Source organism: Oncorhynchus gorbuscha, linkage group LG13, assembly GCF_021184085.1.
Source record: "Oncorhynchus gorbuscha isolate QuinsamMale2020 ecotype Even-year linkage group LG13, OgorEven_v1.0, whole genome shotgun sequence".
Classification (NCBI taxonomy): domain Eukaryota; kingdom Metazoa; phylum Chordata; class Actinopteri; order Salmoniformes; family Salmonidae; genus Oncorhynchus; species Oncorhynchus gorbuscha.
The window spans coordinates 45,620,538-45,646,626 of record NC_060185.1 but is presented as its reverse complement, the minus strand read 5'-3'; the positions used below and the strand labels follow the sequence as shown (position 1 = coordinate 45,646,626).

At 42.6% G+C, this 26,089-nt stretch overlaps 1 protein-coding gene across 1 annotated transcript; it reads right to left on the bottom strand.

Moving 5' to 3' along the window:
* Positions 1-24,678, bottom strand: LOC123992991 (kunitz-type protease inhibitor 2-like). Its single transcript, XM_046294706.1, has 7 exons — positions 24,069-24,678; positions 6,022-6,090; positions 5,659-5,820; positions 5,453-5,533; positions 5,067-5,237; positions 2,730-2,771; positions 1-632 (listed from the first exon to the last, which is right to left on the bottom strand). The coding sequence occupies exons 1-7, from the start codon at positions 24,487-24,489 to the stop codon at positions 421-423; spliced, it is 1,158 nt and encodes a 385-aa protein (XP_046150662.1). The 5' UTR covers positions 24,490-24,678; the 3' UTR covers positions 1-420.
* Positions 24,679-26,089: the final 1,411 nt, after the last annotated feature.

The window sequence follows — 26,089 nt, the reverse complement described above, 5'->3', positions numbered from 1 at the left end:
CTAAACACTCACTAAAACATCACGCCCAGTCTAAAACACTCACTAAAACATCACGCCCAGTCTAAAACACTCACTAAAACATCACACCCAGTCTAAAACATCACACCCTGGCCTAAACACTCACTAAAACGTCACACCCTGGCCTAAACACTCACTAAAACGTCACACCCTGGCCTAAACGCTCACTAAAACGTAACACCCTGACCTAAACACCTCTCGGGTGTTCAATTTATCTAAGTAATTAGTACAGTAGCTAATCGGACAAAAAGCCACAATTAACACTTTCCCATTGTATATGAATACATCCCATGACAAATCAGCAGATGCAGGCATTCTGGGTCAGTGATATTTAGAATGGAAAGTTACAGTGGAGTAAGGCGACAGTGTCTCCATGGCAGGGGGGGGGGGGGGGCTCCCTCCTTATGGTGCGGTGGCCACTTTGGGGAGCTCTTCCTCAGGCAGCTGTTCCTCAGACAGCTGTTCCTCAGACAGCTGTTCGTAGGGGAGCAGGTCCTCCTTGTCGCTGAGGCGGCGATGGTCATGCTGCAGCCTGGTGCGCCGGATGGTGATGAGGATCAGACCCACCAGGATAAGGGCTGAAATCACTGCCAAGGTAGCCACCAGGAAGAATGCTGGAGGGGAAGGAAGGACACATTTATTTAGTTATTTATTAAGTGCACTCCCCTACGTATTCATATGGACAGTGAAGCTAAAACTTTAATTTGGCTCTATACTCCAGGATTTTGGATCAAATGTTTCATATGAGGCAATAGTACAGATCCTGTATTTGAGGGTATTTTCATAAATACCCGTATTACCATTTAGAAATGAAATCACTTTATGTATGTAGTCCTCCCATTTGAAGGTGCTATACGTATTTTGACAAATTTAATAAAAAAATATCACATTTAAAAATCACTTTACTCAGTACTCTGAAGCACCTTTGGCAGTGATTACAGCATCGAGTCTTCTTGGTTATGACGCTACAAGCTTGGCACACCTGTATTTGGGGAGATCCTCTCAAGCTCTGTCAGGTAGGATGGGGAGCGTTGCTGCACAGCTATTTTAAAGTCTCCCCAGAGATGTTTGATCAGTTTCAAGTCTGGGCTCTGGCTGGGCCTCTCAAGGGCATTGAGACTTGTCCCGAAGCCACTCCTGCACTGTGTTGGCTGAGTGCTTAGGGTCGTTGTCCTGTTGGAAGGTGAACAAGTCTGAGGTCCTGAGTGCTCTGGAGCAGGTTTTCATTAAGGATCGCTCTACTTTGCTCCGTTCATCTGTGCCTCGATCCTGAATAGTCTCCCACTCCCTGCGCTGAAAAACATCCCCACAGCAAGATGCTGCCACCACCATGCTTCACCATAGGGATTGTGCCAGGTTTTCTCCAGACGTGACGATTGGCATTCAGGCCAAAGAGTTCAATCTTGGTTTCATCAGAATAGAGAATCTTGCAGGCTGTCATTTGCCTTTTACTGAAGAGTGGCTTCCGTCTGACCACTCTACCATAAAGGCCTGATTGGTGTCCTTCTGGAAGGTTCTCCCATCTCCACAGAGGAACTCCGGGGCTGTCAGAGTGACCATCGGATTCTTGGTCACTTCCCTGACCAACACCCTTCTCTCCCGATTGCTCAGTTTGGTCGGGCGGCCAGCTCTAGGAAGTCTTGGTGGTTCCAAACTTTTTCAGTTTAAGAATGATGAAGGCCACTTTGTTCTAAGGGATCTTCAAATGCTGCAGAAAATGATTTGGTAACCTTTATCAGATCTGTGCCTCGACACAATCCTGTCTCGGAGCTCTATGGACAATTCCTTCGACCTCATGGCTTGGTTTCTGCTCTGACATGCACTGTCAACTGTGGGACCTTATATAGACAGGTGTGTGCCTTTCTAAATCATGTCCAATCAATTGAATTAACCACAGGTGGAGTTGTAGAAATGTCTCATGGATGATCAATGGAAACAGGATGCACCTGAGCTCAATTGTGAGTCTCATAGCAAAAGGTCTGAATACTTATGTAAATATTTATTTTGGAAAATTTAATTTGGAAAAAGTCAAGGGATCGGAATATTTTCCGAAGGCACTGTATGTATGAAAATAGCCTCAAAAAGGTGACATTCTGTCAGTACTGTCGCTGAAACATTTGATCTCAAATCCAAAAGTTGTAGCGTCACGGTCCAAATAAATACGTAGTGGAGTATACAAAACATTATGAACACCAGCACTTTCCAAAGACTAGGTGAAAGCTACGATCCCTTATTGGACGTTAAATCCACGTCAAAATCAGTGTAGATGAAAGGGAGGAGACAGGTTAAAGAAGGATTTTTAAGCCTCGAGACAATTGCAAAATGGCTTGTGTGTGTGCCATTCAGAGGTTGAATGGGCAAGACAAAATATTTAAGTGCATTAAAGAGGGTATGGTAGTAAGTGCCAGGTGCACCGTTTTAGTGTCAAGACAGATGGCCCTGCAATAGACCAGCGTTCTGTCCAGGGGTTGTACTTGTACCTCAAGCTGCAGAAACAGGAGATGGGCTCCTGCTCCTATGAGCCATTCTGACTTCGCACAAGCCAAGTTTATATAGTACCCCCCCCCCCCCCCCCAAAAGTTGAATCCCAAACCTCTTTAGAGACTACTGAAGTTGTATTCAGAACTGTTAAGTGCTGCTATATCACACCCGGTGGAGCACAAGCCTTTAAACCTCCCAGCCAGCCTAGAACTTAAGGAAGGTTAGCTTACCTGGTGTCATGCGGTTACGGCCATTGTGTTGCCAATGCTCGCCTGTGAAAAGGACGGAATCGGAAAAGAGAAATATCACTACATCCACTTCATCCTTGCCTCACATGAACATCCCTCAAAATTTCATCTTGTTGACTTGACTATTGAAAGTCTGAAGACCATTAATATTCAATTTGGTGTTGGAATGGGAGCGCAGGCATTGGCCACTCAAATTTCATTGTCTCCAAGTAGGAAAGATGAATTCCTCTCCCAGTGTCTGGTGTAAAGCATACTGACCTCTAGGATTTTGCATGTGCTAAGCTCCATCCCATTTATTTTATCCTGAAAAGCTCCCCGGTCTTTGCCAATGTCAAGCATACTCATACCATGATGCAGCTACCACCGTGCTTCAAAATAAGGCGGCAGTTACTCAGTGACGTGTTCTGTTGGATTCTCCCCAAACATAAGGCTTAGTATTCAGTATTACTTAATGCATGTTTTACTTTAATGCATGTTTTGGAATATTTATATTATTTTCAGTCTGTCGTGGTTTAGTGCCTAGCGATTAACTGATATGTCTGTTATTTTAGTATTAAAAAAAAAACGAATTGAACAACGTTTCAATTATTAGAATTCCATTTAGCCAAACTCAGCTAGCTGAACCGAAAGGATATGCTTGCATACGTCCTTAAAAGAACTTCGCTTGAAAAACTTGGAAAAAAAGCAGCAATCGACTGTAGTCACTTCCTCAAGTCAGAATTAAATCAAAGACTGCTCAAAAAAAAAATCTGTCATTCATTTTGACGTTGCCGACATTTTAGTCGCGCAATTTTACATTAACCAAGATGTTTGCCGCAGTATTTTTTTATGAAAAGATGTGCATGGAAACAAGTCGTCTCTCGAGTTCTCACGTTAACCTATGGATATTATGTCATAGAACGAAACGTATAAAGATCTCCTAAACCGGTGTTAACCTCAGATCTTATTTTTGGAGTTTATCCCTAAACCTTAATCTTTCCCTATAGGAATGGCTGAACGAACTAGAGAACTCATTTTCGGGTTTTAGGACTACAAGCTGAACGAGCTCTATCGCGCTGCAGTTGCTCTAGATATAAATATGATCAGGCGCGAACTGTGCAATGTTTTCAACAGGCCAATGTTCTACAAAATGATCACGTTTTCTGTGATAAACTAACTACAATGACCATAATCCATTGCTACTTGTCCGGTCTGTTTCTTTTACGCCTGCTGTGTAAGAGACAAGAATGTAGAGATCGAGAGAGGATACATGGAGAGCAGTCGCTTCGCAAAGTATTGGTATTCAGCAGTCATGAAAGTATGCTTATTTACTTTGAAGAATTACTAAAATAGTGACGTTGTCAAGACAGCAGCTCTATAGAGAAGAGAATACTTGGAATGAAATAAAGTCATCGAATAAAACAATAATTCACACGACTATTTTAATAAAATATTTGTTGTGTATAACTGATGGTTAATAAGTGATAAGCAGTCATGGGTCACTACCACCATAAGACTTTTGTCAATTGTTTTATTCCGTGTTACAGAATTCAACCGCATAATGCAGAGTGCATTTATTAAATGTGTTATTTTATTTTTAATATTCGAACCAACCTCAAAAAGCACTAATCATTCAGCACGATCGTGGAGTAACTGCAATGTTGTTGATCCATCCTCAGTCGTCTTCCTTCACAGCCATCGTAGCCGTTTTAAAAATCACCAAATGGTCTCATGGTGACATTTCCTTCCTATCCTGCAGTTCAGTTCGGAAAGACTACTGGTTCTTTGTTGTGTCTGGGTGGCTTTAATACATCCTCCACAGCATAATTATTAACTTGACCATGCTTAAAGTGACATCACATTTGTTATTGTTACCCGTCTACCAATCGCTGCCCTTCTCTATGAAGCTATTGAAAAGCTCCCTGGTCTGTGTGTGTGTATGGGGGACAGAGGAAGGGTTAGTCATAAAACATCATATCTACCCTTATTATGTCACACAGAGTGAGTCCATGTAGCTCATTATGGGATTTGTTAAGCCAAATGTTACTCCTGAACTAATGTAGGCTTGCCTAAACAAAGGGGTAAATATTTCTATTAATTTGTAAACATTTGTGGAATTCTCTTTTCATTGACATTATGACGTTTTTTTGTAGATCCATGACAAAAACATTCACAACGAAATCCATTTCAATCACTTTGTCACGCAACAAAATGTGAAAAATTCCAAGGGGGATTTTGAACTCTGTGAGAAGGCTGAAGCTAACGTAAATCACTCCCATAACCACACAATTTATATTATCATCCCATGTGTCATATCGCTGAAATGCAGTCCATCCTTACCGTCCTCTCCAGTGCACCGGGCCATGCATTCGTCCAGTGTGGGGTAACGGTTGCTGTTTCCTTTGCAGCCACCGTAGATGAAATGCTGGCAGGAGCTAGTGCTGTGGTCAAAGTAGAACATAGTGAAGGCAGCACGGCAAGGGCCCGAGTCTGAGGCCACCATGCAAGCATCTGTGGAGGAGAGGAGCAGGGGACAATCAGAACTGATCTCAAACCCGATGACCCCAACTTGTGAAAAAGGCAACCGGCATCAGGAAGGACATGTTTGAGACTGATCCCAGAACAGCCAACTACACCATGCAGGGGGAATGGTTTACACTGAAACTCAACATAAAGGAGCTAGCCAAAAGCCATACTGCAGAAATATATGTCCTTTATCCAGTTACCTTTATATTCAATGTGCTCGTCATCTGTAGGTGTGTTTGCACCAGACCCTTTCCTTCCCTTAGAGCCAGGGATGACGGTCACTGGAAAGATGGAAAATAAGTCAATGTCAGAGAGGGAGGGGTTACTGGGTGGAGAGGCCTGTTGGGAGGTGAGTAGTGTCAGGTAATAATGGGAGGAGGTGAGAGAGGGGGAGGTTGAAGAGCACCTGTGCAGGTGTCGAGGCACCTCTCGGCGGTATCATAGTTGTTCTTGTTGCCAAGGCAGCCGCCGTAGGTGAAGGGCTGGCAGGCGCCGGTGGAGCTGTCGTAGTAGTAGTGGCGAAGGGAGGCGCGGCACGGCCCCGTTTCTGGACCGGCCTGGCACAGCTCTAATTGGACAGGAGAAAAAAAAAAGTTTGGTCAGCACCACTAGAACACGAAGTGACAGATTATAAGAGAGAATAGGAAGGAGAGAGAGCATATCATTCACTAAACACAGTTAGGATAGTTATCCATTTAAATGTACAGGGAAGGGAAGAGAAGAAAGCAGGAATAAAAAGAAACAGGAGTGAGAGAAATAGACAACTTGCCGATAAAGTCATCTGACGTCATCTTGGGAAGGAGATCCTTAGAACTGGCAGGATCCTCAGAACTGGCAGCTAGGGACCCATTTTAACATTAGTCAAAAAATGTTTGAATTACAGTGATCCCACACTACACTGTCACCATGGATACAGTATGTTGACCTTTGTGCCGTAAAAAAAAAAGAACTTTTTTTTTAATCACACACCTCCCAGCCAGTGTACTTGAATAGGTCCGCACTTCTACTTTTGGCATAGGAAAATAATCTCAGCGAATCAGAGATCAGCTTCCCTGTTATTAACAAATGACGCAATGTGTCAAGACAAATTGATTTACCTAATCTTCATAGTAACAAAATGCACATATTCCGGATTCAGAGCATGCCTAGGAGTTAGGGATGGGCGAGATAAGTTTGTTTTGCACAATATTCCAAATGCCTCTATCACAAGAACCTGTTTTTTGATTTTTTTATTCACATTTTAATTTATGTCCGCTTGTTCTCATGTTGTCTTTTTGGTCTTATCCTTCCTCGTGGTCAAAGTACCAGGATGTGGTCTCTGGTTTTTCATCTGAATTTAGAGAACTGAATTTGAAAACTGAATGTGAGAAGTTGAAGATCTGAAAGTTTGATAAACTTGAAATTAGAGCACGCACACAGTGCATTCGGAAAGTATTCAGCCCCCTCTAGTTTTTCCACGCTACATCACAGCCTTATTCTAAAATGTATCAAATACATTTTTCCCTCATTAATCCACACACACACACAATGCCAAAGCGAAAAACAAGTCTATAAATGTTTACAAACGTATTAAAAATAAAAAACAGACGAAAGCCACTCCTCAGTAAAAGCACCTAAAGACTCTCAGACCATGAGAAAGAAGTATCACTGGTCTGAAAACAAAAATTGAACTCTTTGGCCTGAATGCCAAGCTTCACCTCTGGAGGAAACCTGGCACGATCCCTACAATGAAGTGCGTGGGGGCAGCATCATGCTGTGGGGATGTTTTTCAGCGGTAGGGACTGGGAGACTAGTCAGGATCGAGGGACAGATGAACAGCACAAAGTACAGAGAGATCCTTGATGAAAACCTGCTTCAGAGCACTCAGGACCTGACTGGGGCGAAGGTTCACCTTCCAACAGGACAACGACCCTAAGCACATAGCAAAAGAACGCAGGAGTGGCTTCGGGACAAGTCTCTGAATGTCCTTGAGTGGCCCAGCCAGAGCCTGGACTTGAACATCATCGAACATCTCTGGAGATATGTGGAAATAGCTGTGCAGCAACGCTCCCCATCCAATCTGACAGAGCTTGAGAGGATCTGCAGAGAAGACTGGGACAAACTTGCCAAATACAGGTGTGTCAAGTAGAGGTCGACCGATTAATTAGGGCCGACTTCAAGTTTGCATAGCAATGGGAAAACGGTATTTTTGGACAACAGATTTGGCCGATTTTATATATATATATATATTTTTTTTTTTTTGTTGTCTTATTTTCAATGACTGCCTAGGAATGGTGGGTTAACTGCCTTGTTCAGGGACAGAATGACAGATTTTTACCTTGTCAGCTCGGGGATTCAATCTTGCAACCTTACAGTTAACTAGTCCAACACTCCAAACACCTGCTTTACATTGCACTCCACGGGGAGCCTGCCTGTTACACGAATGCAGTAAGAAGCCAAGGTAAGTTGCTAGCTAGCATTAAAATGATCTTATAAAAAACTAAATTAATCATAATCACTAGTTAACTACATGGTTGATGCTAGATAAACTAGTAATATCATGTCCTGTGTTGCCAATAATCGATGCGGTGAGTATGCGCGAAAAAGGATCGTCTTGCTTCAATGTGTACCTAACCATAAACATCAATGCCTTTCTTAAAATCAATACACAAGTATATACACTGCTCAAAAAATAAAGGGAACACTAAAATAACACATCCTAGATCTGAATGAATGAAATATTCTTATTAAATATTTTTTTCTTTACATAGTTGAATGTGCTGACAACAAAAATCACAAAAGTTACCAATGGAAATCAAATTTATCAACCCATGGAGGTCTGGATTTTGAATGACACTCAAAATGAAAAGTGGAAAACCACACTACAGGCTGATCCAACTTTGATGTAATGTCCTTAAAACAAGTCCAAATGAGGCTCAGTAGTGTGTGTGGCCTCCACGTGCCTGTATGACCTCCCTACAACGCCTGGGCATGCTCCTGATGAGGTGGCGGATGGTCTCCTGAGGGATCTCCTCCCAGACCTGGACTAAAGCATCCGCCAACTCCTGGACAGTCTGTTGGTGGATGGAGCGAGACATGATGTCCCAGATGTGCTCAATTGGATTCAGGTCTGGGGAACGGGCGGACCAGTCCATAGCATCAATGCCTTCCTCTTGCAGGAACTGCTGACACACTCCAGTCACATGAGGTCTAGCATTGTCTTGCATTAGGAGGAACCCAGGGCCAACCGCACCAGCATATGGTCTCACAAGGGGTCTGAGGATCTCAGCTCGGTACCTAATGGCAGTCAGGCTACCTCTGGCGAGCACATGGAGGGCTGTGCGGCACCCCAAAGAAATGCCACCCCACGACTGACCCACCGCCAAACCGGTCATGCTGGAGGATGTTGCAGGCAGCAGAACGTTCTCCACGGCATCTCCAGACTCTGTCACATCTGTCACATGTGCTCAGTGTGAACCTGCTTTCATCTGTGAAGAGCACAGGGCGCCAGTGGTGAATTTGCCAATCTTGGTGTTCTCTGGCAAATGCCAAACGTCCTGCACGGTGTTGGGCTGCGTTCATTGCATGCAGAGTTAGGGTGTGTATATATATATATATATATATAACAGTTTGGGCCATCTAATTTGCCAGAATTTTTTGTAATTATGACATAACATTGAAGGTTGTGCAATGTAACAGGAATATTTAGACTTATGGATGCCACCCGTTAGACAAAATATGGAACGGTTCCATATTTCACTGAAAGAATAAACGTCTTGTTTTCGAGATTATAGTTTCCGGATTCGACCACATGAATGACCTAAGGCTCGTATTTCTGTGTATTATTATAACTAAGTCTATGATTTGATAGAGCAGTCTGACTGAGCGATGGTAGGCACCAGCAGGCTCGTAAGCATTCTTTCATACAGCACTTTTGTGCGTTTTGCAAGCAGCTCGTCGCTGTGCTTCAAGCATTGAGCCGTTTATGGCTTCAAGCCTATCAACTCGCAAGATTAGGCTGGTGTAACCGATGTGAAATGGCTAGCTAGTTAGCGGGGTGCGCGCTAATAGCGTTTCAAACATCACTCGCTCTGAGACTTGGAGTGGTTGTTCCCCTTGCTCTGCATGGGTAACGCTGCTTCGAGGGTGGCTGTTGTCGATGTGTTCCTGGTTCGAGCCCAGGTAGGGGCGAGGAGAGGGACGGAAGCTATACTGTTACACTGGCAATACTAAAGTGCCTATAAGAACATCCAATAGTCAAAGGTATATGAAATACAAATCGTATAGAGAGAAATTGTCCAATAATTCCTATAATAACTACAACCTAAAACTTCTTACCTGGGAATATTGAAGACTCATGTTAAAAGGAACCACCAGCTTTCATATGTTCTCATGTTCTGAGCAAGGAACTTAAACATTCGCTTTTTTACATGGCACATATTGCACTTTTACTTTCTTCTCCAACACTTTGTCTTTGCATTATTTAAACCAAATTGAACATGTTTCATTATTTATTTGAGGCTAAATTTATTTTATTGATGTAGTATATTAAGTTAAAATAAGTGTTCATTCAGTATTGTATTTTTTAAAAATGTATTAAAATAACATTTAAAAATTACTTTAAAAATAAATAAATCGGCATCAGGTTTTTTCTGGTCCTCCAATAATCAGTATCGGCGTTGAAAAAAATAAAAATCGGTCGACCTATGAATAAATACATACGCCTTTCCAAATCATGTCCAATCAATTGAATTTACCACAGGTGGACTCCAAGTTGTAGAAACATCTCAAGGATGATCGATGGAAACCGGATGCACCTGAGCTCAATCTTGAGTCTCATAGCAAAGGGTCTGAATTAGGGATGCACAATATATCGGTGACCACATCGGAATCGGACAATATTAGGTGAAAATGCGTACATCTGTATCTGCCCAACGTCTACTTTAATGCCGATTAGCAAAACCGATGTCAAAGCTGACATCCATATCTATATATAACGTATCTACATGACGTAATAACGGCACGAAAAATACAGCACTATACGTGCAACACAGCATTCCTAACCTAGCCCACAATGTCTGCATCAAGCAGTCAACAAGTCGAACAGTCATTTGAAAGAGTAAGAAAATTTCAGCGAGACAACTCAAAGGCAAAATCCATTAACACCAAGATGATGGAATTCATTGCCCTTGGCAATCAACCGTTGTCGTGGGTGATGTTGCCGTTCGTGACTGGTCGCACCAGTACACGCTACCAAGGGCGCTATTTTTCAGATGTTGCCCTACCGGAGTTAACACAGTAATAGCGTCACTATTAGCTTCACGACATACAATGTAACGCCTTTTGGGTCTGCGTGTCACAAAAGATAGATACACGTCAAATTTGAACCTGCAAGCCAACTGCCACCACTACTATCGGCCACGAACAATGTGTTTACAATACCGCGTTGGTAATAAAGCATTATTTGTTCGACCACAACTTCTGGGGTAGCTAACTAGCTTTAGCTTGGTACCTAGCTAGCACCAACACAACCAGCCTGAGAACAATGACCAGTAGAAACTGCAGTCATTTTCATTATTCTTAGCAATGATTTGTTGTTCGCCTATTGAAATTGAACTACAGTTAATGAAAATAAATAGCTAGCCAGCTACTTAATCCTGTTGCCCAAAGCTAACGTTATAAGCAGCCAGCTAGCTGCATCTGGCTAGTGAAGCTCAACCGGACCGTGTTATGTGTTGTGAAGCTAGCCACAATAAGGATTAGGCACAATAGTGGAATTTCAATTCAAATGTTATTTGTCACATACACATGGTTAGCAGATGTTAGTGCGAGTGTAGTGAAATGCTTGTGCTTCTAGTTCCGACAACGCAGTAATAACCAACAAGTAATCTAGCTAACAATAGCTAACAATTTGCCGTTTGCCTTCAAAATAAAAGTGCCTATTTGAAAGTAATGCAGAAGGTTACAATTGGTGGAAAAATACCTTATTTAGACTAGATAATGGTAAACAAGGTTGGGATGTGAAGCAATGAAATGGGCTATTAGTTCTCAGTGACACCCACAGAACACAACTGTGAAGAGTTGACGCAAATATTAGCGTTGTAGCTGTTATCGCGATACTGTGACTGTGTGAAATCACCTTCCCAGTCAGTCTAATGTGTGTATTGACATTCATATTGCACTGCACAGCTTTACCTAAGGATTGGGGGTCAATGAAATGGGGTAACAGTATACGCAAGACGGTGTCCTTGTGGGATGACACAAATCTACTGCCGGAGAATATCAACACCAAACACATTGGTTCACCGTTCCAAGGGAGCGGACAGTACACAGCATACCATAATATTCTGAATAATGACCAAGTCTACCTTGCTCCCTATTCCACTGAACCGCTTAGGCGTAACAAACACAAGTCCAACATTTATCTGAAACTGTTAAAACTACCTGTTCACTACCCTCCTGCTCTCCGGGGATGCGCAACTCAATCCTGGGCCTAACATCACCGAGCCAGCGATACTCACCGGAGTGGAAGGCAGTGGATGGCCACGTCCACTGATCGTCACTGCTGTGGAAGTGGGTGAGTGCTATGGTCCCATGGTTTCTCTCAACTCACCCGGCATCGGATAGATTGACTCTTCAAACATACCCAAGTCGCTATATGAGATCCCTGACTCTGCATTTGGTACACAAGCTGTTTTAATTAGTTCCCCGCATCCAGTGCAGGCGGGAGGGGATGTTAATTGCACTACCAAACTGCCCCTAATCAAGACAGCCTAAACCCAGCCGTCAGAAAATGTAACTTCTTTCAATGTGTCAATCACCCTCGAGTCATCTGGCACCCACGAGCTAAGCCCAAGGGACTACTAGGAGGGGGGGGCACTTGAACATTCATAGTGTCATTCCAAAAAGTGATCAAATTCAACATTTACTCAAAGACGCCAACCTTGACTTCCTCTGGAGACATGGCTCCATAAACACATAAACACTCTCCATATGCTGCTGTGATTGTGCCTGGCTACAATGTTTTCAGGAGAGACAGGATTGAAGGAAGAGGAGGGGGTGCGATGATTTACATTAAAGAACATATCCGATGTAAACAAATTGAGTGGTCATGTGATAATGAACTAGAATGTATCGGCCTGAACGTTACACTGTCTCCCCAAATGTCTTTTACCCTTATTGGAATGTATATAGACCACCTTCCACCAAAAGTGTGTATTTTGATCAGTTTAATAACATGCTTAGGGAATGTGCTTTTGGGAAAGAGGTCATCTTAAATGGGAGATTTTAACATTAATTATGAAGACAAGTCTTGTAGGAAAACCCTCAAACGAATCACTAATACATTTTGACTTTACACAGCTAGTTAAAGGGCCAACCAGGGTGACTTGCTGCTCAAAAACACAGATTGATTTGGTGTTCAGTAATAAACCAGAGTGACCAAATTATTCAATATGGTTACTGGGCTATCTGATCATAATCTGACACTTATAGCCAGTCTAAGAGCAGGTTTAACCTCTCTACTGTCAGAAAGCCAGATCAACTAAGAATATCCAAGAGTGAATTAAACTACTTTGAAACGCAATTAAGAGAATTAACTGGAATGATCTCTTGTCCTATACAGATGTGGAAGCTGATAGTCAAGTTTTTCTATCCACAATCCAGACTACAATAAATGGTTTCCTAAAGGAAATCAAACCAAACCAAACCTGGCCAAGAGAGCACTCTTCCTTGGCTAAATGGAGAAATCTGGAAATTGATGAAAGAATGATATTATGCCCTAAAAATAGCCCTAAGATCCAAATTAGTAGAGCGTGATGAAGGTGATGAAAGAAATCAGACAGGCAAAGGCAAACTTTTTTATTAACATAATCGGTGAAGCAAAGGGAAATTCTAAACGGAGCTGGGAGAATCTAAAAAAAGTTAACAGGGAAAGACCATAGTAACACTGCAAAAAGACTAGAACTCATGGTGAATAACAATCTAACACAGGATGCAGTCAAAATAACAATAGCCTTCAATTCCTACTTTATTGACTCTGTCAGGGTACAGACACAGAACCCCTCCACTGGTTTCTTGGGCTCAGTGCTAGTGAATGACACTCAACCTGTCTTCATCATAAGGAAGGTTTCTGAGGCAAAGGTGAACAAGGTGATTAGCTCACTAAAGAACTCTAAAGCCAAAGATGTGTTTGGGCTGGACTTTCTTAAAAACTACAAAGAGTCACTCATTGGCCCCATTACTAAGGTCACCAACACATCTATTGGTCTCGGATGTTTCCAAGGGTATGGAAGTCGGCCATAATAACGGCCATCTTTAAATCAGGCGACCCTGCTGACGTGAGTAACTACAGGCCCATTAGTATACTACCTGTGGTGTCAAAGGTTGTTGAAAAGTGTGTAGCAGAACAACAGATTGCCCACCTCAACAACAGCCCCTTCACATTACACTCCATGCAGTTTGGCCTCAGAGCGAAACACTCCACAGAAACAGCCAACTTCTTTCTTCTGGAAAATGTGAAGTTCAAGATGGACAAAGAGGGCGTTGTTGGGGCTGTGTTTCTGGACCTAAGGAAGGCTTTTGATACTGTTAACCATGAGATTCTCATCACAAAATTGTCCAAGTTCAACTTTTCCCCCCGATGTATGATTTCATCCATCAAGGCCTTGAAGGCAGAACTCATTGTGTCAGAGTGAGAAATGAGCTGTCGCCCACTCTTAGCTATGATGTTGGTGTGCCCCAAGGGTCAATACTGGGGCCCCTCCTGTTCAGCCTGTACATTAATGATCTGCCTTCTGTCTGTACTGGGTTTGAAGTTCAAATGCATGCAGATGATACAGTGATATGTGCATGCAAAGAGCAAACAACAAGCTGCACAGGAACTCACTATTGTAATGGTCCATGTTACAATGTGGCTCAGTGACTCATGTTTGCATCTCAATGTGAAAAAACCTGTTTGCATGTTCTTCACAAAGAGGGCAACAGATGCTACTGAGCCAGATGTCTATGTATCAGGGGAGAAGCTCCAGGTGGTATCTGATTTTAAGTACCTTCGCGTCATACTTGATTCCAAACTCTCTTTTAAAAAGCATGTGAAAAAGTGAATTCAAATAACCAAATTCAACCTAGCTAATTTTCCGATTTATACGAAATTGTTTGACTTCAGAGGTAGCAAAACTCTACTTAAAATCTATGATACTCCCCCACTTAACATACTGCTTGACTAGTTGGGCCCAATCTTGCTGTACAACATTAAAACCTATTCAGTCTGTTACAAACAGGCTCTCAAAGTGCTTGATAGGAAGCCCAATAGCCATCATCACTGTTACATCCTCAAAAAGCATGAGCTCCTGAATTGGGAAAATCTTGTGCAATACACTGACGCATGTCTTGTATTCAAGATCCTAAATGGCCTGTCTCACCCTCCACACAGTATTTTTGTTAAACAGAAAACCCAAACATATGTCAGCAGATCCACAAGGTCTGCCATGAAAGGTGACTATAGTTCCATTAAGGAAAAGCACCTTTAGTAAATCCATTTTCTCTGTGAGAGCTTCCCATGTCTGGAATACACTGCCATCTGACACACATAACTGCACCACATATCACACTTTCACAAAATGCATGAAGACAGGGCTAAATGTCAATCAGATTTGTGAACATAATCCCTCGCTGTGTATTGCCGCTTTCCATGTTGTCCGTAGCTTGAGGTGTGGAAACACTGTTGCCCTGTCTGTATGCTACGCCTTGCTTGTCCTATGTTGCCCTGTCTGTATGCTACGCCTTGCTTGTCCTATGTTGCCCTGTCTGTATGCTACGCCTTGCTTGTCCTATGTTGCCCTGTCTGTATGCTACGCCTTGCTTGTCCTATGTTGCCCTGTCTGTATGCTACGCCTTGCTTGTCCTATGTTGCCCTGTCTGTATGCTATGTTGCCCTGCCTTGCTTGTCCTATGTTGCCCTGTCTGTATGCTACGCCTTGCTTGTCCTGTTGCCCTGTCTGTATGCTACGCCTTGCTTGTCCTATGTTGCCCTGTCTGTATCCTATGTTGCTACGCCTTGCTTGTCCTATGTTGCCCTGTCTGTATGCTACGCCTTGCTTGTCCTATGTTGCCCTGTCTGTATGCTACGCCTTGCTTGTCCTATGTTGCCCTGTCTGTATGCTACGCCTTGCTTGTCCTGTTGCCCTGTCTGTATGCTACGCCTTGCTTGTCCTATGTTGCCCTGTCTGTATGCTACGCCTTGCTTGTCCTATGTTGCCCTGTCTGTATGCTACGCCTTGCTTGTCCTATGTTGCCCTGTCTGTATGCTACGCCTTGCTTGTCCTATGTTGCCCTGTCTGTATGCTACGCCTTGCTTGTCCTATGTTGCCCTGTCTGTATGCTACGCCTTGCTTGTCCTATGTTGCCCTGTCTGTATGCTACGCCTTGCTTGTCCTATGTTGCCCTGTCTGTATGCTACGCCTTGCTTGTCCTATGTTGCCCTGTCTGTATGCTACGCCTTGCTTGTCCTATGTTGCCCTGTCTGTATGCTACGCCTTGCTTGTCCTATGTTGCCCTGTCTGTATGCTACGCCTTGCTTGTCCTATGTTGCCCTGTCTGTATGCTACGCCTTGCTTGTCCTATGTTGCCCTGTCTGTATGCTACGCCTTGCTTGTCCTATGTTGCCCTGTCTGTATGCTACCTTGCTTGTCCTTGTTGCCCTTCTGTCCTACGCCTTGCTTGTCCTGCCCTGTCTGTATGCTACGCCTTGCTTGTCCTATGTTGCCCTGTCTGTATGCTACGCCTTGCTTGTCCTATGTTGCCCTGTCTGTATGCTACGCCTTGCTTGTCCTATGTTGCCCTGTCTGTATGCTACGCCTTGCTTGTCCTATGTTGCCCTGTCTGTATGCTACGCCTTGCTTGTCCTATGTTGCCCTGTCTGTATGCTACGCCTTGCTTGTCCTATGTTGCCCTGTCTGTATGCTACGCCTTGCTTGTCCTATGTTGCCCTGTCTGTATGCTACGCCTTGCTTGTCCTATGTTGCCCTGTCTGTATGCTACGCCTTGCTTGTCCTATGTTGCCCTGTCTGTATGCTACGCCTTGCTTGTCCTGTTGCCCTGTCTGTATGCTACGCCTTGCTTGTCCTATGTTGCCCTGTCTGTATGCTACGCCTTGCTTGTCCTATGTTGCCCTGTCTGTATGCTACGCCTTGCTTGTCCTATGTTGCCCTGTCTGTATGCTACGCCTTGCTTGTCCTGTTGCCCTGTCTGTATGCTACGCCTTGCTTGTCCTATGTTGCCCTGTCTGTATGCTACGCCTTGCTTGTCCTGTCTGTATGCTACGCCTTGCTTGTCCTATGTTGCCCTGTCTGTATGCTACGCCTTGCTTGTCCTGTTGCCCTGTCTGTATGCTACGCCTTGCTTGTCCTATGTTGCCCTGTCTGTATGCTACGCCTTGCTTGTCCTGTTGCCCTGTCTGTATGCTACGCCTTGCTTGTCCTGTTGCCCTGTCTGTATGCTACGCCTTGCTTGTCCTGTTGCCCTGTCTGTATGCTACGCCTTGCTTGTCCTGTTGCCCTGTCTGTATGCTACGCCTTGCTTGTCCTGTTGCCCTGTCTGTATGCTACGCCTTGCTTGTCCTATGTTGCCCTGTCTGTATGCTACGCCTTGCTTGTCCTATGTTGCCCTGTCTGTATGCTACGCCTTGCTTGTCCTATGTTGCCCTGTCTGTATGCTACGCCTTGCTTGTCCTGTTGCCCTGTCTGTATGCTACGCCTTGCTTGTCCTGTTGCTCTGCATGTGCTCACTGATCAATGATTGTAATTGTTTTTAATAACCTGCCCAGGGACTGCGGCTGAAAATTAGCCGGCTGGCTAAAACCGGCACTTTTACTGAAACGTTGATTAAGGTGCAGTGTCCCTGTAAAAATAAAATAAACACTATTTTTTTCCAATGTCGTCCTCAGAGTAATCAGACTCAAAAACCCATGCAGTATTGTTTTCCTCAGGAATAGTGTTTAATACACATAGGTTGACAATAAATGGGGCTCAACTCAGTTGTTTCAGAGTCCTGCAATAAGAGCTACTGCGCTAATGTTCTCTGGGTGTCAGAGTAGACTGATACCCCATGTCATTGGTCCACAATCCATACTGTAGGTAAGGCTGTACAGTGAAGTAAGTATGACCACAATGCAATTCTAGAGTATAATAAATCCGGTGTGATTTCAAGAGTTTTGTCAAATTAACTAAATGTAATTTGTTGATTTTTATAACAACAACATTCCAACATCATTTAACATGATCTATTCAATATACAGACATTTGCAGACATTTCACTGTTAATGACATACTTTTATTTCGAAGGCTAACCGCAAAGTCCACTATTGGGGCCAATTCTTATTGGCTAGCTTCAAATAGATGGGTCCGACCACCATTAATCAAATAAGAACTGTTTTATAAATTAGGGTTATTTTAGATGACACCTGGCTATATAGTTAGCTAGCTAACAATAGCTACCTAAACAGATTGTCTGCATCCATGAGCTAGCAAGCTTTTTTCTAATGACCAGCACTGTAGGTGCACGAGACAACTTTACCAGTATCATAGCACACGTGTCGATGATTCGCAGTGACATATGAAATACGAGTGATAGTGTAATAAATACGTGAAAAAGAATTGATGAACGTGTTAAATGATGTGACGTGCAGTCATATTCAGGTCCTGATTGGTCAACAAGCTTATTTGACGTATCTTTTTTCACGTGTATCTTTTTTGACACGCAAAAGACGCAAACGGCGTTCAATAGAAATCCTGGTTGAGAATGAAACAGCACAGCAGGTAAGTGAAAGAAATAGGTTTTGATTATGTTTTACTGGTAATGGGTCCATATGTAAATGCAAACTAAATAACTTTTGATTTATTTAACTAGGCAGGTCAGTTAAGAACAATATTTTATTTACAATGACGGCCAAACCCGCTGGGTCAATTGTGCGCAGCCATATGGGACTCCCAATCATGCCCAGATGTGATACAGCCTGGATTCAAACTAGGGACTGTAGTGACACCTCTTGCACCGAGATGGAATCATGTGGTAAACAAATCAAAATCTATTTTATATTTGAGATTCTTCAAAGTAGCCACCCTTTACCAGCTTTGCACACTCTTGGAATTCTCTCAACCACCTTCATGAGGTAGTCAACTGGAATGCATTTCAATTAACAGGTGTGCCTTGTTAATTTGTGGAATTATTTTTTTTCTTAATGGGTTTGAGCCAATCAGTTGTGTTGTGACATGGTAGGGGTGGTATACAGAAGATGGTCCTATTTGGTAAAAGACCAAGTCCATATTACGGCAAGAACAGCTCAAATAAGCAAAGACAAAACAACAGTCCATCATTACTTTAAGACATGAAGGTCAGTCAATCTGGAAAATATCAAGAAGTTTCTTCAAGTGCAGTCAATTAACTCATAGGTCATTTTTAAAGGCTCAGTTGTAACAATAAAACTGAAATCAGAACCATTTAATGAGTCTCAACTACTAAGCTAGTTAGTTTTACATCATCCTTTTGAGGTGTAGTGTTTGTCATGGGTGTGTCGTGTGCATAGCTAGTGTTGATTGTTTGAGCTTACCCTATACCAAACCGGTTAAGCGACCTCTATCCGATGAGATTAACTGCATTTTTCACAAGGGTTGGCTTGAGCCGTGCTCTACAAAGTCTCGCATCATAATAAACTGTTCATGGTCAGGCTATTGCGGTTGGAGCTAATGTGTATATATCCGATCATATCGATGTTGTGTCTATTGTTGCTCAGGCTTACTTCCACGAACATCCAATGAACCTCTCCTCTGGTTCCTTTTGGTCATGTGAGCCTTCTGGCATTGTGTTTTGGACTAGTAGATGAGAGTGAGAAAGGAGATGGGTAACTCTAGCGAAAATGTCTAGCCAAAAGATCTAGCAAATTAAAATAAATGTATGTGATCTGAAAAGAAGATTCAAAGATGTCTGCAGAAAGAATGGAGTGTCTCTTTTGGTTATTGAACGACAGTAAATAAGTTAACACAGTTATGGTAACGGAATTTCCTCCTGGGTCCTTGAGCTGTATTACACAGAAATGCAGAATTATGGGTGTGAATGTCATTCTCTTCATAGTGACGTATCCTAAATGGGTAAACAAAAAAAAAGGTAGAAATCTGCAATATCAATTTGCTTGCATATTTGGGTCTTATTCTAAACACTGGCTATTATTTTAATGAGCTCCGCCCCCAAACAAGACAAAATATGGTTGGACCCGACCAAATCTGAACCAATTGTAGTCTGTTTTAATAAGTTTGGACATCAAAGTACAGTACAGTGTGCATGGTCAAAGAGCTATAATTTTCATGTAATCCAAACAAATGTTTGAGTTTGCTAAACGGTATTGGCTAAACGGTATTGGCACTTGGATTGAAACCGGCGATATGGTCAGTGTTTAAGGATGCATGAGACAAAATTAACCCCATACCTACTGTTAAAATATAGTGTTGGGTCTTTGCTGTTATGGGTGTATTTTGCTTCCACCAGTCCATTGTTAGGGTCAACGGCATCATGAACTGTACCTAGTACCAGGACATTTTAGCCCAAAATCTGGTTGCTCCCGCCCGTAGACTGAAGCTTGGCCGCAAGTGGATCTTCCAGCAAGACAATAACCCCAAGCGCGCATGGAAATTGTTAATTGTTAATTGACCACAAAAATAAACATTTTGAAGAACTACAGACGTCTAAAGTCCTCAACTGGCAGCGCCATTAAATGGTACCGGCAAATCACCAGTGTGCACCGGGGCCTCCCTCTCTATTCTGGTTAGAGCCCCCGAAAAATGTAATACTTTCTGAAGGCTCTGCTCTAAAGAGGGCTGGGCGATATGGCCGTAAAATCAATTTTTTTCCTGACTTGTGGTCGATTCAAGATACAATGCATTTGGAAAGTATTCAGCCTCCTTCCCCTTTTCCACATTTAGTTATGTTACAGTCTAATTCTGAAATGGATTAAATAAATGTTTCCCTTATCAATCTACACACAATACCACATAATGACAAAGTGAAAACTCAAACTCAACAAATAAAAAAAACACATCACGATTACATAAGTATTCAGACCCTTTACTCTACTTTGTTGAAGCACCTTTTTAGCAGCAATTACAGCCTAGAGTCTTCTTGGGTATGACGCTACAAGCTTGACACTAGAGGTCGACCGATTATGATTTTTCAACACCGATATCGAGGACCAAAGGAGGACCAAAAAAGGCCCATACCGATTAATTCGTCCATTTTTTAAAAGTTGTATTTATTTGTAATAATGACAATTACAACAATACTGAATGAACACTTATTTTAACTTAATATAATACATCAATACAAAAATCAATTTAGCCTCAAATAAATAATGAAACATGTTCAATTTAGTTTAAATAATGCAAAGACAAAGTGTTGGAGAAGAAAGTAAAAGTGCAATATGTGTCATGTAAAAAAGCTAATGTTTAAGTTCCTTGTTCAGAACATTTGAAAGCTGGTGGTTCCTTTTAACATGAGTCTTCAATATTCCCAGGTAAGAAGTTTTAGGTTGTAGTTATTATAGGACTATTTCATATACCTTTGACTATTGGATGTTCTTATAGGATCTTTAGTATTGCCAGTGTAACAGTATAGCTTCCGTCCCTCTCCTCGCCCCTACCTGGGCTCAAACCAGGAACACGTCGACAACAGTCACCCTCGAAGCAGCGTTACCCATGCAGAGCAAGGGGAACAACCACTCCAAGTCTCAGAGCTATTGACGTTTGAAACGCTATTAGCACGCACCCCGCTACCGAGCTAGCCATTTCACATCGGTTACACCAGCCTAATCCCGGGAGTTGATAGGCTTGAAGTCATAAACAGTGCAATGCTTGAAGCACAGTGAAGAGCTGCTGTCAAAACGCACAAAAGTGCTGTTTGAATGAATGCTTACGAGCCTGCTGCTGCCTACCATCGCTCAGTCAGACTGCTCTATCAAATATCAAATCATAGACTTAATTATAACATAAGAACACACAGAAATATGAGCCTTTGGTCATTAATATGGTCGAATCCGGAGCATGCATGTCTAGACATGTCTAGTGAGTATGCAGGCCATGGAAGAACTGGGGCATTTTTTTAGCTTCCAGGAACTGTGTAGAGATACTATTGTGTTCGTTGTCTGTAGCTTATGCCTGCCAATACCGTAACCCCACCACCACGGGGCACTCTGTTCACAATGTTGACATCAGTAAACCGCTCGCCATACAATCTGAGACATCTGTGGCATTGTGTTGTATGATAAAACGGTGTCTTTTGTCCACAGCACAAGGCGCATCTGTGTAATAACCATGCCGTTTAAACAGCTTCCTGATATGCCACACCTGTCAGGTGGATGGATTATCTTGGCAGAGGAGAAATGCTCACTAACAGGGATGTAAAGAAAATAGTGTACAAAATTAGAGAAATGTAACATTTCTGGGATATTTTATTTCTGCTCATGAAACCAATACTTTACATGTTGCATTTATATTTTTGTTCAGTGTAGAATACACAAGATGCACTATCAAAATGTTGTTGTGCATCAGCAGTTTTTCTATTGTTATGTCAGTCACTGACAGTCCCTCAACTAGCCGATGAGTTCCGATTTTTTGGGGGCCCCCACCCCCATCAAAGTTGCCCATCCCTGCCCTACAGCAAAGCAGCAACAATAGAACCACTACCGATTGCTGTGAAAAAGGGAATTCACTAAGCAGTAGAGTTAGTTAAACCTGCTGAAAAAGGTGTTGACAAAATAATTCTGTGTTTTGGCAGTTTGAGTTGAAACAAAACACCTACTGCCAAATCCAGTTTAGGAGTTAAGACTTTGGGAGATTAAATGCACATTAAATAATGATCAACAATACACAAGTTGGGGCAGGGGGAAAATGTAAGATGTAGAGAAAATTACCAAAAAAACATACTTAACCCTAAGATGGCATGTCTTTTAACCCGGGCACTTCCACAATGACAGATTTACACTGACTCATATTTTTCACTTAAAATAAAATAGAAAACCATTGACTTCAAACTATGCACAACGATGACTTTGAACAATTTACGCAGTAAATTAAACATTTAAAAAACAATTTACTGGGAAAAACTGTACAGATGCAAAGTTGGACAACAGAATTACAGTAAAAGAGCCCTCGTTTTTATTCTGTTACCAAACTTTGCATCTGCACAGTTATTCCCAGTAAAGGTTTTTAAAAATGTGTAAATTTACTGCGTAAATTGTTCAGTCGTCGTCATTGTGCATAGAGTTGTATGGGAGGAACACACTACCATCGGCATGCGGCACTTATCTGTGTAAAGAGGAAAGAGCCGACGATAGTTTAACACTGAAGTTGGTCACGATGATCAGCTCAATTCACAAGGAAACATTGCATTTGGTCGCCCTAAATTACATGCTTAAAAAAGGTACCATTTTTATAATAAAAGAGTAGTAAAATCGTGAACTTCCTCAGTCAAGATGAAAATATGATCAATACAAAAATAACACCAATACAAAATAATATAAGTGTAAATAAAAATGTACGATGAGGGCCTATCTCCCAAATAAAAATCCCCTTTTCTAGGATGGGAGTCAGTAGGTCTACTGTAGGTCTCTCAAGCTTTTATTTACCTATGATTTACATACCGAGTGAAACCATGAGAGCTGGAATGGAAAAACAAAACAGGACAAAAAGAGTTGAGACCCGAGTCTCTCCACACCTATGGAGCAGGGTCATTGGACAGTCGAAACCCCAATGTGGTTCATAGCATTTCAAATGAGAGCCAACGTGTATTGTAGGCATGTTTGTGTGTCCTGGCACACATTACTATAGACATGTATATTCTGGAACATTATTTACATTCAGCACGACTTTATTACACGTCAGAAAACATGTGCACCTGGTTGACTGGTTGGCCCAGTCTCTTACGGCGTTCAAAACAACTGCGAAGTGGGAACTCGGAAATCTCCGACTTCCGAGCGTTTTAGACAACTGGGAACTCGGAAAAAAACGAGCTCCGACGAGAGAAAAATCGTTTCACGCTCATCCAACTCGGGAACTTGGGCCTCTTTCTAGACTAGAGCTTCGAATTGTCCTAATTTGACCTCGTTTTCAGAGTTTCCAGTTTTCTTGAAAGCAACATCAGTCCCCATGAAAGCTCACCTATCAGGAAGTAAGTGTGCATGCCAGAGAAATTGGAGTTGCTAAACACAACTACTTCCTGTATACTCCAATGGGAGTCAATACCCCGGGCACAGATAAACCCCTCTTTCCTAATTGTTCTACTTTGTAAAACGCACCTGGCCTGGCTACGAATTTATGACTGTATGCAAAGCAGTGCATGGCGTATGTGAGATGCAAACACAGCACCATCGATCGATCTAGAAATAATGAGAATGAAATCCAGAAGAATGAACACAGGTCGCTACTAGGTTATTGTGTATTGGAAGAATCAAAGAGAAAATAGTGTATAAACTTGAGTGGTGGTCCACAAGTAATTCTCATTTTAACTGACTGGGGCGCTAAAGTCCAGGTCATATTGAATTGATAGAGTGCTTAATTTACACTGACTCCTTAGGTAAAAAAAAGGTTTGCAAAACCAGGACAGAGCTGGGGAATGGTCCTCTGCCACATGACCCTAATTTATAAGACATACACCCCCCCCCCCCCCCCAAACAAAAGGCTATTGGCAGAGGGCTGATAAAACCTAGGCTAGTCTAGCGTTACTTGGCTAACGCAGTCCCTAAAAGTGCCAATGACGCACCTGAATTTCCATTGTCCTAAAGACCAATATGCATACCTGTTGAGTTGACTTCCCTGGGGACAACATCTTCACTCAGAGCATCAACTTCGACTTTTGTAGTCTTGGCCTGAGTCTTTTTGCGGTAGACCTTGAACTGTGTATCGGACTGTAACACGCAGACGTCCTTTCCATCTGTCATGCAGCTGACGAGAAAACACTCCGGTGTTCCATCCCCTGGGGTTCCAATCAAAGCGAGCTGACAGTCCTGGTTGCCGCAGCACGCGTCCTGACACCCCTTGCTATCTGATATCTCCGGCAAGTGAGCCAAATGTCTGGCTCCAGCTTCAAGGGATTTTGGGTCAAGACCTTGGTCGGGGTTGGTGTCCTCATCCCAAGCGCATCCTTGTTTCTCTTCGTCGAACTGACCGCGGACCAGTACCGCGAGCAGTAGGAAACCATAGCTCCACACCTGTTTCATTGTTGTTGTTTTTCTTCCGTGAAAGCCTTCGTCCAGGTAAATAATCGTCTTCCAAATAAGCTGTTTTTGATCGAAGTAGCAATTTCTCTTAGGCTAGAATAAGTAAGTTAAACTACTTCCCTGTTGATGCGACTTCCCTTTGTCTTGAATACACCGTAGCCGAGGTGCTCTTTTCCCCGCCCACGGAATAATGAACAAGGCCACGTTCAGTCACCAAACGTTTTCGAACGTTGCAGATATACATGTTGTGAATAGAGTCAACGTGATTCCTCAACCTGGTCTCAGCGCATTCCGTATTATTCTGTACGCATATTCAATACAGGTATATTACATTTCATAAGGTATGTATTCATTTTTGGAATTCCACAATCCATGTGGTATGATGTGTTACGTATTACAATTCAAATGATATATGTTATGAATTTTCAAAAAATACAATATGTTACGAATTTGCTAAACGTGATATGTTACGAATTATAATTTGTTGTGGCTAGTGTTAGCTAGCTGGCTAATGTTGGCCAGTGGTTTAGGTTATGAGTTAGGTTAGGGGAAGGGTTAGCTAAAAGGATTAAGGTTAGGGGAAGGGTTAGCTAAAAGGATTAAGGTTAGGGGAAGGGTTAGCTAAAAGGATTAAGGTTAGGGGAAGGGTTAGCTAACATGCTAAGCAGTTGCAAAGTAGCTACAAAATAGTCATAGTAATTTGAGTGTCCCGGATTGACATTTATTATGTTACGTCTAGAGACCAGGCTAGATTCCCAATGACCTAGAGAGGATTTGAAAGTTCCAACCCGTTCAGTCCTGCTGAAGCGCCCCAAGTGTCCTTATGCGCGTGACGTCAGATTTAACTTTTTCAAAATGTCCCTCTTCTCTGTTCTTTTGCGTGACTTTCAGACTTATCAGTTATTTACTTAGCCATTGTTAGGCCTTCGGATTCGTTCAATCTAATCACTAGTTGAGTTATTTTGTTGTTGTCGTAGACTAATACAGATACTGTTCCTGAATACAGGTAGTCGACATTGCTCTCCCAATAGAGAATCCATTTGATTTAGATACCACAAGATGTCACCATTACCCTTCTGCCATAAACTTGATAGCCAGTGCTACATGGTATGTCACCCCACTAGAGCGCAGTCAAGAGCAAGAAAAAGTACAAAAAAGACAGACACACTCCAAGGTTGGAGCACAGGACAGCCACAGTGGAGCGCCTGCACAGTATTAGGCACAACGGCAGGAGATGGCATTAAGAACACTGATGCCAGTAACCCTCCCGTTGCTGGCCCACTCTTGACCATATTTCTTTCCGTCTGACGTTGGATTTAAGTCTGCAACCCTCTAGTTCTGGGCTCTCCAACCCTGTTCCTGGGCAGCTACTGCCCTCTAGTTTTTTTTGCTCCAACCCTAATATAGAGCACCTGATTCAAATACTTAACTGGTTGATAACATAAATCAGGTTAGTAACACCTGGGGTTGGAGTGAAAACCTACAGGAGGATAGTGCTCCAGGAACAGGGATGGAAAACCCTGCTCTAGTTGCTGGCCCACTTCTCTATTAACCTCTAGGTGTGTGGTACATTCAACCAAATCATTGGTTTATGTTTATG

Excerpts from the sequence above, each read along its gene's own strand:
- LOC123992991 (XM_046294706.1), bottom strand. The coding sequence starts at position 24,489 with ATGAAACAGGTGTGGAGCTATGGTTTCCTACTGCTCGCGGTACTGGTC. Across the intron at positions 2,772-5,066 it reads CCGGTGCACTGGAGAGGACG|GCGAGCATTGGCAACACAAT; the intron begins GTAAGGATGGAC and ends TCCTTTTCACAG. Across the intron at positions 633-2,729 it reads CCGTAACCGCATGACACCAG|CATTCTTCCTGGTGGCTACC; the intron begins GTAAGCTAACCT and ends CTTCCCCTCCAG.